Source organism: Neophocaena asiaeorientalis, unplaced genomic scaffold (genome assembly GCF_003031525.2).
Source record: "Neophocaena asiaeorientalis asiaeorientalis breed wild unplaced genomic scaffold, Neophocaena_asiaeorientalis_V1.1 scaffold474, whole genome shotgun sequence".
NCBI lineage: Eukaryota > Metazoa > Chordata > Mammalia > Artiodactyla > Phocoenidae > Neophocaena > Neophocaena asiaeorientalis.
In genome coordinates, this window is record NW_020175391.1 from 321,467 (window position 1) to 335,803 (window position 14,337).

General features: G+C 41.2%; 1 protein-coding gene across 2 annotated transcripts; it reads right to left on the reverse strand.

Moving 5' to 3' along the window:
* MRPS21 (mitochondrial ribosomal protein S21) lies at positions 1-12,011 on the reverse strand. 2 transcript variants are annotated; one of them, XM_024765829.1, is made up of 3 exons: positions 11,936-12,011; positions 11,387-11,501; positions 1-319 (listed from the first exon to the last, which is right to left on the reverse strand). In XM_024765829.1, exons 2-3 carry the CDS (start codon positions 11,467-11,469, stop codon positions 139-141), a joined length of 264 nt encoding a protein of 87 aa, XP_024621597.1. In that variant the 5' UTR covers positions 11,470-11,501; positions 11,936-12,011; the 3' UTR covers positions 1-138. The 2 variants fall into 2 exon arrangements, with proteins under 2 accessions (XP_024621597.1, XP_024621598.1); XM_024765830.1 differs by lacking the exon at positions 11,936-12,011 and adding an exon at positions 11,718-11,925.
* Between the last annotated feature and the right edge of the window lie 2,326 nt (positions 12,012-14,337).

Genomic DNA, 14,337 nt, shown 5'->3' on the forward strand with positions numbered 1-14,337 from the left:
TTGCTTCTATATATGCAGGCCTTCTTGCATATATGTGAGTTTATTGTAAGAAAGGTAAGAGAAAATGGGGTGGGAGAAAGAAGAGAGGTGGAGACAGCTGGATAAGGATTTTCACATGGGGCCTCCTATCCACAGGCCTCAGCAGCCCTGCCACGGATCCGCCCGATTCTTTCGCATCAAGAAGTTGATCTTGCGAGCCATTTCCATGTTGTAGATTCGCCGGCAGGTTTCATAGCTTTCCCTCTGTCGCCGGCGGCAAGGCTTCTCGTAGTATCGCCGTCGCTTTATGTCCTCAATGAGCCCATCCATGGTAAGGATTCTGTATAAAGACAGGCAATGAAGTTAGAGGCTTAGGCTCCTTATTGTTCTTTTCCAGTTTCACAATGATCAGAAGTCAATTGACCAAATAACTGGTGTCTGTAAAAATGGTGTGAAATAGTGACAATACAGCATTAACTGCCAACATACAGAGGTCAGGCACCAAACAGTAATATGTGGGGAAATAAAAAGGCAATTAATTATACAGTCCTTGTTCTTGGGGAGTTTATAGTCATGGTCATGTTCTCAACCTTTTTTTTTTTTTTTTCTACCACAACACACCTGAGGGATATGGCACAGATCCAAAAGAACAGTGGCTCCCTATGGCAGTGAGTCTCAACCAAGGGGCCATTTCAGAATTTTCAAATGGGTAAGTCATTTGCAATAGGAAAAAATAACTAGGGGTGATTCCTACGTGGTCCTTAGAGGAGAATGTAGTTCCACCCCCACTGTGTTTAAGAGCTGATGCAGCTGAAGTCTGTAAGTCTGAGAAATATCTGGGCCCACTTAATACAGGGAAAGAAGAGGCCCTTATCACAACAGTGATACAAATGGGAGCATTAAAATAAAAGCCTCAACCATGATTTTTCCATGTACCCCATGCTCCAACCACACTACTTTACTGACTACTCTCTGAACACACATTAACACCAAGTCTTTACTCACACTGCTTCTTCAGCCTAGAATGCCATCCCCAACCCCTAGCTGCCAAACTTCTGAGATTTTCCACATCTTTTTGATGCTAAATCCAGATGCCATCTCTCCACAAAAGCTTTCTCATCTTCTTAGAGAAAATAATTTTGTTGTATACCTATTTAGAGATTATTTCATTTTGCCATTCTGTTAGTTATTTATACAAATGTCTCCCTCACTAGACTAACAATCCCTGAAGACAGAAACCGTATTTTATTAATCTTAATTTAGTTCAATTTGTTTTTTCCTGCCCACCTAATTCCTTACAACACAGTTTCTCTTGGATTCATAACACGCTTAACTCAAACTAGCCCCTTTGTTCTCACTGAGCCAAGAGGACATGGGGGTTTATTCTATAACCTACCTTATCCCTGGGCTCCTGAGAGCTCTGGCTCCAATCTGCAACTTGTCTCTCCCTCTCAACTCATCATCAGTTGGTCCTGAGGAGGTCTGGAGGCACCTGCTGCTACTGCCCTCCATCCTGGCACTGTTTACATGACCCCATTCCTGCCTACCCTTTCCTTTCATTACATGTAAAAAGTAAGTCAAAAACACAATTGGAGGTAGAGAAGTTGAGACATGGCTTAATTATAACTGCAAGGGGGACAGCAGAAGGAAATAAAAATAAGAAACTACCAGCTACTTCCGCTCAGTGGGAAACCCTATTTATTGCTGGTATGTTATACCAAAAGCCCAAGATAACAATAATAGATTGAACATGTACTTGAAAAGATTTGAGCTTTGGGTACATTACAAATGTGAATAGACATGGGAACCACTATCCTTTGGGATCCTCTCCTAGGCTCCTGCTGATTTGTAAGATCAGTTTGTCTAGGTTTTAGTGGCAGGGAGATGGGAGGCAAGGGAATTGCTGCCAACTCCCAGAAGTGGGAGGAGTAGATAGTTCAGGTTCTGTTGAAAACACAGTCATGCCCAGAAGTCATGTGGATCCAACACTAGAGTTGTACAATAGAAAAGCAGGGCACCAGGGGACTTCCCTGGTGGCACAGTGGTTAAGAATCTATCTGCCAATGCAGGGGACATAGGTTCAATCTTTGGTCCAGGAAGATCCCACATACCACAGAGCAACTAAGCCCCGTGTGCCACAACTACTGAAGCCTGTGCTCTGTAGGACCCACATGCCACAACTACTGAGCCCACATGCTGCAACTACTGAAACCCACGCGCCTAGAGCCCGTGCTCCACAACGAGAAGCCACCACCACAAGAAGCCACCGCAATGAGAAGCCCACACACTGCAATAAAGAGTAGTCCCCACTCGCTGCAACTAGAGAAAGCCTGCGTGCAGCAACGAAGACCCAACGCAGCCAAAAAAAAGTAGGGCACCAAAGACTCAGTATCTTGGCCCACAAAAGGGTCTCCATTGCTGGCTTTCTTCCTAATTTACCCTTGACTGTTGGTATCCCTCCAGATTCTGACTGTAAACCACCTCCTTTTTGGTTCTACATGATTCCCTTAAACTTTACCACGGGCTTCAACCCTGTGCACAATGCAATCATTTCCTGAAGAGCCTTTAAAAAGTATTCATGCCTTGGTCCCGTTCCTCAGAGATTCTGATTTAATTGGTCTCCAGTGGGGTTATACACTGGGTATATTTTAAAACACCCCTCAGGTAATTCTAATGTAGAGCCACACTTGAGAACGGACCCAGACACTGGTTGACTCTTAAATCATTATCTCTAGCCCCAATCTTATCTTAGAACTAGACTGATGTTTCCAATTGCCTTAAACCCCACAAAAACCAATTTTATTATCTCCTCCTAAAATTCATTCTTCCTCCTCTGTACTCTCTCTGCTAATGGCATCACCAGTTAGTCAAGCTAAAAATCTCACCATGTTCCTGGAGTAGGCCTTCTCCTTTACTTCCTACACTCACATTTACAATATCCTATACATTCTATAACCTGAAATAGTTCTTAGATCTTTTCCTTCTCTCCTTTCCCTGTAGCTACAGCTCTTATTATGGTCCTTATACCTGTACTGAAATAATCATCTAACTGGTCATTTAATCAATAAGTATTTATGTAATCCCAACTCTGTACCAGACACTGTGTTAAATGCTGAGGATATAAAACAAACTTAGGCATAGTTCCCTACCCTTGCAGTCTAGTAGAGAAGACAATTATGTAAGAATTACAATAGAATGTGATAGATGCAAAGATAAGGGAAGCACACAGGAGAGGTATATAATCTGGACTTGATAAGAAGGTGGTTATGAAAGCTTTCTAACGGATACCTTATTTGAATTGTGAAGGGTAAACAGGCTGCCCTATTTCCATTCTCCTTCCCTACACCAATTATTGTCCTAAAACATAAATCAGATTGTGGGACTTCCCTGGTACACTACAATAAGAAGCCTGCACACCGCAACGAAGAGCAGCCCCCGCTTGCCCCAACTAGAGAAAGCTTGCACGCAGCAACGAAGACCCAATGCGGCCAAAAATAAATAAATAAATAAATTTATAAAAAATAAATCAGATTGTGTACTCTGATGTTAAAAAATCTTTCCCAATAAACAAAATAAGCCAGTGGTTCCCAAACTTGTTTGCATATTAGAATCACTTGGGGATCTTTAAAACATTCCAATTAAGTCACAAGAGGGGAGGGACACGGGCAGGGTTTGTTAAGTTCCCTAGGTAATTGCAATGTGCAGATAAATTTGGGAACCACTAGTCTAAGCTCAAAGTTCTAAACAATTGAGCTTCACCCTCTCTCTCTCTAGCTTTATCTTTAATAACTTGCCCTAAAAAGCCTATGTCTAGTCATATTGAACTAGGTGTTTTCCAAACACACTACACATGTATTTTTTACATTTGTTCATGATGTTCTCTGAGAATATGATTCCTTTCTTTTTTTGTTTTATGAAAGGCTATTTATTCTTCAAAGGCCCAGATCAACGGGTAACGACATTTGTAAACTGGTCCAGGAGAAATTAATCACTCCTTCTCTCTGTTCCCAACGCACAGTGGTTCTCAAACTTTGAGACTCATGCAACAGTCACCTGGAAAACTTGTTAAAACACTGACTGCTGTGCTACCTCGTTTCTGATTCCACAGGTTTAGGGTGGGGCCCACGAATCTGCATTTCTAACAAGTTCCCAAATGATTTTGCTGCTAATGGTCCAGGGAGAACCAATGCCACAGTACACTTTTAAAGCACTGATCAGATAGTATTATATTTAGCCATGTTTGGTTTTTTAGTTTTTAAATTCTCCCCTACGGGGTTGTGTGCTTTCTAAGGTTAGAGATTAAGTCTTTCATTTTTGCATTTAATATAGTACTTGGCAAAAGAGCAAATATCAGTAAATGTATGACAAAAATGAATCCTCTTGGTGACTGACAAATGTCCACAGCTCAAGGGATTAAGTTACTTTCTAACAGACACAGTTCTTGGGAATATTAGCTCAGAAGGCCTCAATATTACCTTTACTAAAATGGCACATTAGACTTTAGATAGCATTTTCATATCCATGACCCTAATCATTATCCTATGAACCTGATTAAGCAGGTAATATCATCTTTTTTTTTTTGGCCGCACCACATGGCATGCAGGATCTTACCACTGGACCACCAGGGGAGTTCCCATCATCTCTTTACAGATTAGAAAACTGAAGTTTAGACAGGCTGACCTGCCCAAGATCACAAAATGGAGCTAGCAGTAGAATTCAGGTCTTTAGTGCAGTGCTCTGTAATAGCACTCTGCTTCTCAAACAAAAACCACTGAGGTTTGAAAGACAAATTATTGCGGTGCCCATGGGCAAAGCGAAAAATAAGGGAGGGAAGAGCTGGGCCAGGCTCCTTAATTAGAGTAAAAAGATGCAAGCCAAGAAGACATGGCACACAAAGGGAAAGGAATTGATACAAACAATTAAGTATTTATTTCTGTCTAGACCCTGTTTACTGCTATTAAATGAAGGCCACTTTTTGGACTAGAGACTAGTATATTAGAGAAAAAACAGAAAAAACAACAACAAAAAAAGTGCCTGAAAGGGAAAGACTGGAAATATAAAAAGGGCAAGGAGACTGGATTTGAGGAGAAACTATGAAAAGAACAGAGACCCTAGATATGACTTCACCTAGGAAGAAGAGCCTACTGGAATGACAAAGACAGTTTAAAGTAGTATGAAAGAAAACAGCAAAAGGAGGAGGAGTTTAGAAACACACTCAGGTATCCTACTGGAGTTTCAAAAGGGTTCTGAAACAGAAGTGATCATCTTACCAAGTAAATGCCTGTGTGGTCAGGCAGAAAAGAAAGACAAGAAAAAAGTACCAAAGGAATGTTAGAGGAGGTGAAAAAAGTGAAAAGATCGGTGGCCCCCAACATAATGATGGGGTTGCTAAATGGTGTTCCTTGGATGGTTCTAGTTCCAAAACACAAACCAAATAAATTCCAAGGTGCAAGGTGAGGATTTCCTTCCTTACCTTGCACTTTCTAGGTATCCTAAAAAAGCACAGATTATGTTCAAATGTTCCAGAATCCCTAAAGTAGAGGCATCTACTCAACTCATTTCTAATAAAGGATGTAGGAAGAGTTTTGTAGAACTCATGAAGTAAATAGAGAGGGTGTTACTAATGATGCTTCTGCTTTCACAGGTAGTTCAAGGACTAGTCAACCAAGGGGTTTAGAGTAAACAGATTAACCCAGAGTTTGGGCGCCTGGCAACCTAACATTTAAGGAGAACTCAGCTGCCAGTTCAACAGACTACGTAAAAGGAGCTGAGCTGCCTGGGCTGGGGAATTTGGGGGTGGCAGACTCACATGTCAGTGTAGCCAGCCTACATCAGGATCAACATGTACCCAGAAGGACTCAATGGGCCCAGAAGCTCACCTACCAGGAATAAAAGGGTTCAACTGGGCATGCTTCCAGTGTGCTTGCCTTTCTTTACTTGGGCACCAGCCAATCACGCAGGGCTTCCTAATAACCCCCACTCTCCATCTCTTCATCCCAGGGCACCAATGAGGGCCCTTGGTTATATAACAAGCATTTTGTGGTGGTCTCACTGTGCAGACACATAGGCTGTTTCCTTTGTAAGACTACATCTGTGCTCCAAACACGCTAAAGCTTTAACCACCTCCCTCTTCTCTCATTTGCTCTCATACCTATTGTTGTAATTAGACCGCAGAACATGCAACTTATTTTTAAACTACCAACTATCAGAAAGCTGAGAGAAATGAGGAGAAGCCCGGGATTTAAGAGAGATATACAGCAAAGGCAGCCAGAGGACATTACAGAAAACCAGAGGAAAAGAAGTAAAGTGTCAGAAAATACTGTGTTTGGATGGACTTGGAAGGCATTATGCTTAAGTGAAATAAGTCATATAAAGACAAATACTGTATAATCTCACTTATATGTGGCATCTAAAAAATACAATAAACTAGTGAAAATAACAAAAAGAAGCAGACCCACAGATATAGAGAACAAACTAGTGGTTACCAGTGGGGAGAGGGTAGGGGAGGGGCAATATAGGGGTAGAGGATTAAGAAGTACAAACTATTAGGTATAAAATAAGTTACAAGAGGAATTCCCTGGCGGTCCAGTTGTTAGGACTCACCACTTTCAATGCCAGGGCCCGGGTTTGATCCCTGATCAGGAAACTAAGGTCCCCAAAGCTGCATGGCGCAGCCAAATAAATAAATAAATAAGCTACAAGAATATATTGTACAACATGGGGAATATAGCCAATATTTTACAATAACTATAAATGGAGTATAACCTTTAAAAAATTGTGAATCACTATATTGTACACCTGTAACTTATACAATATTATACAGTAACTGTACTTCAATACAAGAAAAAAAAGGGCTTCTCTGGTGGCTCAGTGGTTAAGAATCTGCCTGCCAATGCAAACAGACTGACAGATAGGAAGGCTGGGACACACCAGAACCAACCTGCTCACATTTGAATGCTTAAAAGTCCTTGCCTATTCTAAGAACAAAATATTTGTTCACTTTTTTCTCCTGAGGCTAAAATACAATTTAAGGATATGTATCTAACACTCCAAGATAAAAAGGAACATAAATGCAGCTTCCTAAAGAATAAATCTACATTGACAAAATACATATCCTCCCCAAAGATTATAAAAATCACCGCCGTAATACTTGCTCCAAGCTGGCTTCTTCCAACCATGCACTTCTTGCACTGTTTTCCTAGATAACCTTAGTCACAAAGTTCGAATTTTCCAAATTCATAAGGAAGCCTAAAACGAGATCATCACACCTCAGGCCCTGAGGGTCTGGGACCAGAATTTCTTCATTTTTTTTTTTCTGCCTAACCATGCCTCTCCTTTCTGATCAAATTCTTTTCTTTTTCAGCAATGTAAATTGTTTCCCCCCCCCCAGATCTATTCCTATGTCGGTGTTTTAATCCCTGAAGTGAGGAAAAAGTAATACCACATTTCTTACCTAGGATACTTGATAGAATGCCAAGGGTACTATCCAAAGACAAAAATCTCTAGATAAATTCAATGCATCTGCCTGGAGGACCAACTTTAACTAGAGTGGAAGTGGGGGTGCTAGCCCTAAAACAAATGTAAAGACAACAAATAAAAATCACCTAAAATTTTAATTAAAAAAAGAGAGATTAAAAAAAGAAATTCCATGTTTGCTTGTGGTGGAAGAGCCCCTTATAGTTCCTTCACTCTCCTCTCCTGTTAAGTATACTTCAGTGGAAAGGTTTGACAAACACTAAACTTAGGGAGTGACAGAAGATAAAGGAACATTTATATTCATTAAGTAGACATTTATTGAGAGCTTTCTATGCACCTGACACTTTGGTAAATGCAAGGAATATACAAATGAAAAAGCATAGGTCTCTACCCTTAAGACTATTAAAATCCTAGCTGAATATTAAAATCTCATGAGACATTGTAAAAAATGCTGCTGGTCAGACGCCACCATCAAGAGATTGATTTAGTCTCAGGTTGGGCCCTGACATCACGAGGGTTTTTGTTTTTTGTTTTAAATAAAGATTCCCCCAGGTGATTGGCAGCAGGGTCAAAAACCACATAGCGTTACACTGACCAGTTTCCTGCTGTTTCTGACTAAAATGAGCATTTCTACCCAGGAAAAAGTATGCATAAACTGCAATTCACCTATAAAAAGAGAATCTTAAAAGTATGGGGCTCTTGTTTAACAAAAAGGAGGAAGGAGGGAAGAAGAAAGGAAAGAAGGAAGAAATCAATTTAGAGATATTTGAAAACAGATTCTTAGGAACAAGAAGGTATAAGACAGTACTAGGCCAGGCCAGATGACAGAAGGTATCCAAACACACCTCACCTTCTGTCATGTATTTCTTTTTTTCTCACCTATACCCACTCCACACCTGGGATCAGGAAAGATTTTCAGATAAAATGAAAAAAAAAAAAAAGAAAAGAAAAGAAAAAACAGGAAAAGCAAAACCCTCATGTTGCTTAAATAAAAAGGTATTTGCTAAATTAGGATTTCATAAGAGGCGGAGATACAGAGATTTGTTTCCAGGTTAATAACAATCCCAGGCAAAAAAATAGAAGAAAAGTCTTCTCTCAGAAGGTGAATTGGCCTTATGCTTTCTGCAGACTTGGCATCAATAGAGAGATGATCAACTCCTTTAGGCAGGAAGTTAGAAACATTTTGTTTTTCAGGTTTTAAATTTTTCTAAGTGGAAATGGGGGATGAGGGAGCAGTGCATACAGACGGAATAAATGCTGTTATTTCAAAATGAGATTAGCATTAGCATATAGAGAAGAAGCCTTGGTTGGAAAGTACCAGCATGTATAGGAAAAGTCATTCCAATATACCAGTAGCCAACTAGAGCCTCAGGACAAAATAAAGCTAAATTCTCATTTTTTCACCTCCAGGCCACCTTGAGCATAACTTAATAATCAGGGAGCATAAGAGAAAAAACAGTTAAAGCAAACTGTCAATCTCTCAAAACAAATGAATAAACAAATCACCCACAAAGTAAAACCAAAAGCGTAAAAACTCCCTTACAGTTACTTCCAAATTATGATAATAGCTAACACATAATGCCTACCATGTACCAAGCAGTGTCCTAAGCAATTTATTTATATTACTAACTTAATCCTCACATCAACCCTATGAGGTGGGCACTATTATTAGTTCCATTTTACTGAAGAAACTGAGGCAGAGATATTAAGTAGCTAATCACAGATTATGAGGCCAATAAATGGCACAGCAGGGATCTGAACCAGTCAGTTGGCTCTGTGCTCTAAACCACTAAGTTATGCTGCCTCATTTATGTGAGAAAACTATTTTTAGGCCTGGCTTTGGTCAAAAGTATTAAAGTTGCAGCTACTTTCTTTCTTTCTTTCTTTTTTTGGCCTTGTGGCCGTGCTGCGCAGCATGTGGGATCTTAGTTCACGCCCCCACCTCCCCACCCCCAATCGTGCTCCCTGCAGTGGAAGGGCAGAGTCCTAACCACTGGACTGCCAGGGAATCCCCTGTAGCTACTTTCTTGATACAACTGTAAGAAATGGTTCAATAAATAATGCTGCACAAATTATTTTTTGGTTCTTCATCAGAGTAGTTAATTTCCTAAAAACAAAATTCTTGCTTTTGTGTTATTTGTTCTTTAAGAATAAAAGAGGTGAGGGGAGCTAAAGCTGAGCCTCTGGAAATTTGTTTTACTTTGACATCCCTTAACAACACAAACATCACAGTCACCCTAGTTAGAAGACCCATCTAAATCCACCAAAATAAATCATACAGAAAAAAACTTGGGATTCCCTGGCGGTCCAGTGGTTAGGACTCTGCGCTTGCACTGCAGGGGGCCCAGGTTCGATCCCTCCTCGGGGAACTAAGATCCTGCAAGCTGCACTGCACAACCAAAAAACAAACAAACAAAAAACTTACAGGAAGAGGTCAGAAGGGTGAGGTAATCTACAAGACTGCCTTTCCCCAAATTCAGCATTTCATCTCACTAGCTAATTCACTTCAGAATCTGTAAAGACATTCACTTGGTGCTCCCAGTATAGGGGCAGAGAAAGATCATTAGACATCTCAACCGTCCCACAGACATGCCACCTAAAGGTCTAAAATAGGAGAGGAGGGAATGAGCAGCAATACAAAAACATGAAATAGGATTATCTTACTGCCCTGTACTTAACTGATTATCTTTACTTTCAACGCAAGTGAAAATGCAGAGGGAACAGCTTCTGCCCAAGGATATGATTGGCATGCACAGTCACTGAAAGAAGAGGCTGACCCAAGACCAGATCCTTTTAAAAGACATACAAATCATCCTCAGCCTGCAACTGTTTCTCAATTACATAGCTTCTGACAGCACCTTTGTCCTCATTTACTATGGTCCTCTGCCATCCAGTCCTCCACACCTAGAACTCTTTGCTTGGATAAGAATTGGTTCTCTTTCATTTACCTTCTTAGTCCCCAAGAACCCCACCTATATTTAAACCCAATCAAATAAGGATTCTTAACTGGAGAGTGACTGCCGTAGGTCTCTCCATTTCCAGCGAAACTAGTCAATAATGTAGTAACAGAGCAAAGAACATTGCACTAGAAAATTGTGATTTATGCTTCTTTCCACCATTCAACAATTGTAACCCAAGGAATATAACTCAATCTCCCTAGGCTTCTCTTACTTCTGACATAAAGCTACCACCTTAGTGGCCTTAAGGCAGAGGACCAGCTCATATATTAACATCTCTTTCATATAATTATTTTATAATTCAACTCAACAAGCATTTGTTTCTCCAAACTCTGCTTCACTGGGGAGAAAATGATAAGTGAAAGTCAAAATCCTTACAACTAGTGATAAGGGAAGCTTAAGGAACTATTTTCTTGAGAAACCACAACTGTGAGGCGTTTTTTTATTAGAGTCATTCTACATCTCTTACCCTAGCATTCAAAACCTTTCAATACACCTCCTCCACTCCAGCCAGTTCATTTCCATCTTGTTTTTGCTTGTGTTGTTAACCTTTCTCTGAACCTGTAACACTTTTCTATCTCTTGCTTGCTTCTCTAAGATCCCAAATCTGAGTTCATCTTTTCCATTAGCCTTGTCCCACACCAATCCCTCACTCAGCTTTCTATTTATCATGTACAATGTTTTCGCTTACTAGCAATTTTATAATTTGATTTTCCCTTTGGGCTCTTTTTAAAGTCTTGGATAGAATTCAGGTTCATTATCAAAGGAATGATGGCTGATAAGTAAGCCTCACAGTTAGGTTTGGGAAAGAATTTCATTTTTAATATAGTAAACTGAGGGTCTGAGAAGTTTCAAGGCTGTGAACACCTGGGCTGGCACTGGTTTGAGACAACCTACAACAGGGGAAGTGAGAGAATAACCACCGCACTTCTCAAGAGTTGGTCTAGGCATGATTCTGGTCCCTAACCAGTTACCTGTTTAGAGTCCTGTATGCACCTTCCACATTCCCTTCCTGTACCATCACAGTTCTGGCAATGAACTTCAGATGTTTTGCCATGACCTTGGATTTAAGTCTTCAGTCTGCAGGACCTAAAGTATGACGGAGAAAGGGGTGGTAAAGCATAGAGACCAGCTAATAAAGAGAAACACAACAGAATACACAACGACGTAGCTTATTCAGGGCCCGGAAATGCAACGGGCTCTGGAACATGCGCGACTGGGGCACGTGCAAGTCCCCATATCCTAGAAAGTATACGCGACTTGTTATCAAGATTCGCCCGATCTCTTTGCCAATACAAACCCTACCATAGGGAAGAAGACAGACGGTAGCAGGGCGTCCCCACGTAGATTTATCTGGCCGATCATGGGAGACCGGGACGCGCCGCAGGCGTCCCCTCTCCCTCCCAATTACCGCTCCGCGGCCCAGGTCGGTTTGGGGTGGGAGCCGGGAACAGGGTCTCTCCGTGCTTGGAAGGGGGGAATCGCGAGAACCGCGCCCTCCCGCCACACCCGCCTCACTTTACCCTTCCCCCGCACAAGGTCCTCAACGCTCGGCGCCCAGCCGACTGGAAGCCCGCCCCGACCGGAAGCGGAAGTTGCGTGATCTCCAGCGCCGCGCGAAGACAATGAGGCTGAAAGGGAAATGAAGCTACGTGGAAACCATGGCAACCGTCCTTCTGGCCGGGGTTGGCTGTTTCTCCAATCCTCCCCCACCACCGCCAACCCCCGGGCCTGGACTCAACACCTGACAAAGCAAAATACTTGTTGCCTTAAATTCCGCCCTAAACGGATTCCTCGCTTTCTCGTGGAGTCGCCGTCCTTCGGCATCAGAGGTCAGCCCGATTCCGTACCCCTTAATCCTATTAAATCTTTTTTTTTTAATTGAATTATAGTTGATTTAAAATGTGGTGCCAATCTCTGCTGTAATTCGATTAAACCTTAAATAGATAATCCATTTCTTTTTCTGGAAGGAAAATAAGAATAGGCGAAGCTTCCTGAGCATGCTTCCTGTTTTCGCCAAGGACAAATTCCTTGAGATCTGCTCTCCGGATGGAAAAGAGTTTTACCCCCTCATCTGCCTGAAAACTAAGGGAAAAAAAAATGAAATGAACATACTATCAGATTCCTATAACATCACCTTCTCAGACATTGCACTAAATAAAGTGAAATCACTGAAGAAAGAATCAATACAGGGCTTCCCTGGTGGCGCAGTGGTTAAGAATCCGCCTGCTAATGCAGGGTACACGGGTTTGAGCCCTGGTCTGGGAAGATCCCACATGCCGCGGAGCAACTAAGCCCGCGCCTAGAGCCGGTGCTCTGCAACAAGAGAAGCCACCACTATGAGAAGCTCGTGCACCACATCAAAGAGTGGTCCCCACTCGCCTCAACTAGCGAAAGCCTGTGAGCAGCAACGAAGATCCAACGCAGACAAAAATATAAATTAAAAAAAAACAAGAATTGGGAAACACCTGCAGGATTTAGGATCAAAGACTCTTTTATGTCAGCTTCTATCCCATTTGTCTCCTAGTGACAGTATAAATAACTCCTTTTTTATTTCTTCCTCATTGTGGAAACAGCTTTCCTTTTATTTTATTCGTATGTTACTTCTACATATATATCATTTTATGGTTATTCACATATGTTCGGATCTACTGGAATACAGTAGGGAAAGGCGCAGAAGAAAGTAGGTCCTAACCAGGTACTTGTGTAATAAGGTTCTTTGGTTACCTCCCCTAAAACACAGAGGCACATACACACACACAGATGTATCATCAATTATGCTAATAGACCTCACACAAAAACTGAAGCCTTGGACTTCCCTGGTGGTGCAGTGGTTGAGAATCCACCTGCCAATGCAGGGGACACGGGTTTGAGCCTTGGTCTGGGAAGATCCCACATGCCGCGGAGCAACTAAGCCTGTGCACCACAGCTACTGAGCCTGCACTCTAGAGCGTGTGAGCCACAACCACTGGGGCTAGGGCCCAAGCTCTGCAACAAGAGAAGCCACCACAATGAGAAGCCTGCACACCACAAGGAAGAGTAGCCCCCACAACTAGAGAAAGCCTGTGCACAGCAACTAAGACCCAATAAATAAAAATAAATAAATAAATTTATTTTAAAAAAAAATCTAAAAACAAAAAAACCCTGAAGCCTGCTTTAGAGTAAGCCAGGTTCAAAGTACCAAAATAGAGCTAGACCGGAACATGATTATGCTTATCAACAAACTTTTATTGAATGCCTACTTTGTGTCATGCTGCTGACTCTTGGACTACCAAAAAACAGTAAGTAGCCATAAAAAATAAATAGTAAAACAAGGTAGCATATATTGAATGCAAAATAAATTATATAGGCAACATAATATAGTGTAAAGCAAGGATTGGAAGTCAGGAGATCTGGATTCTATGCAAATTCTGATACTGAGGCATATGACCTTGAACAAGTCACTTAAACCAGTAGTCTACAAAGTACTGCCTACCGGTCAAATCCAGCTCCACTCTTGCTTTTGTAAATAAAACTTTATTGGAACACAGCTGTGCTGTTTGTTTATACATTAGGTATAGCTGCTTTGGGCTACAATGGCAGAGTTGGGTAGTTGCAGCAGAGATGTATGGCCCACAAAGCATATATCTATTTGGCTCTTGCTAAGCCCTGACTTAAACGCTCAGTCTATTTCCTCATTTGTAAAATGGAACTAATATCTGCTGTCAGTCACACAAAATTTGTCATGGGAATCAAATGGGATAAAATATAAAAATACTTTGAAAGATAAGAAGAGGAAAAGTAGCATTTTTGAGAACCTACAATATACCAAACCTTGTACTAAGCAGTTTATGTACCTGAGTTCATTTGAAGGAGTAAAGGGCCAAAGACTAAGCATATATATCTTTTTTTTTTTTTTTTTTTTTTTTTTTTTTTTTACCAGACC

What these genes read in the sequence shown, in the direction of transcription:
- MRPS21 (XM_024765829.1), bottom strand. Translation starts at nt 11,469, where the DNA reads ATGGCAAAACATCTGAAGTTCATTGCCAGAACTGTGATGGTACAGGAA. An exon ending in GCATACAGGACTCTAAACAG is followed by an intron (nt 320 to 11,386) that starts GTAACTGGTTAG and finishes GTCTTTATACAG; the next exon opens with AATCCTTACCATGGATGGGC.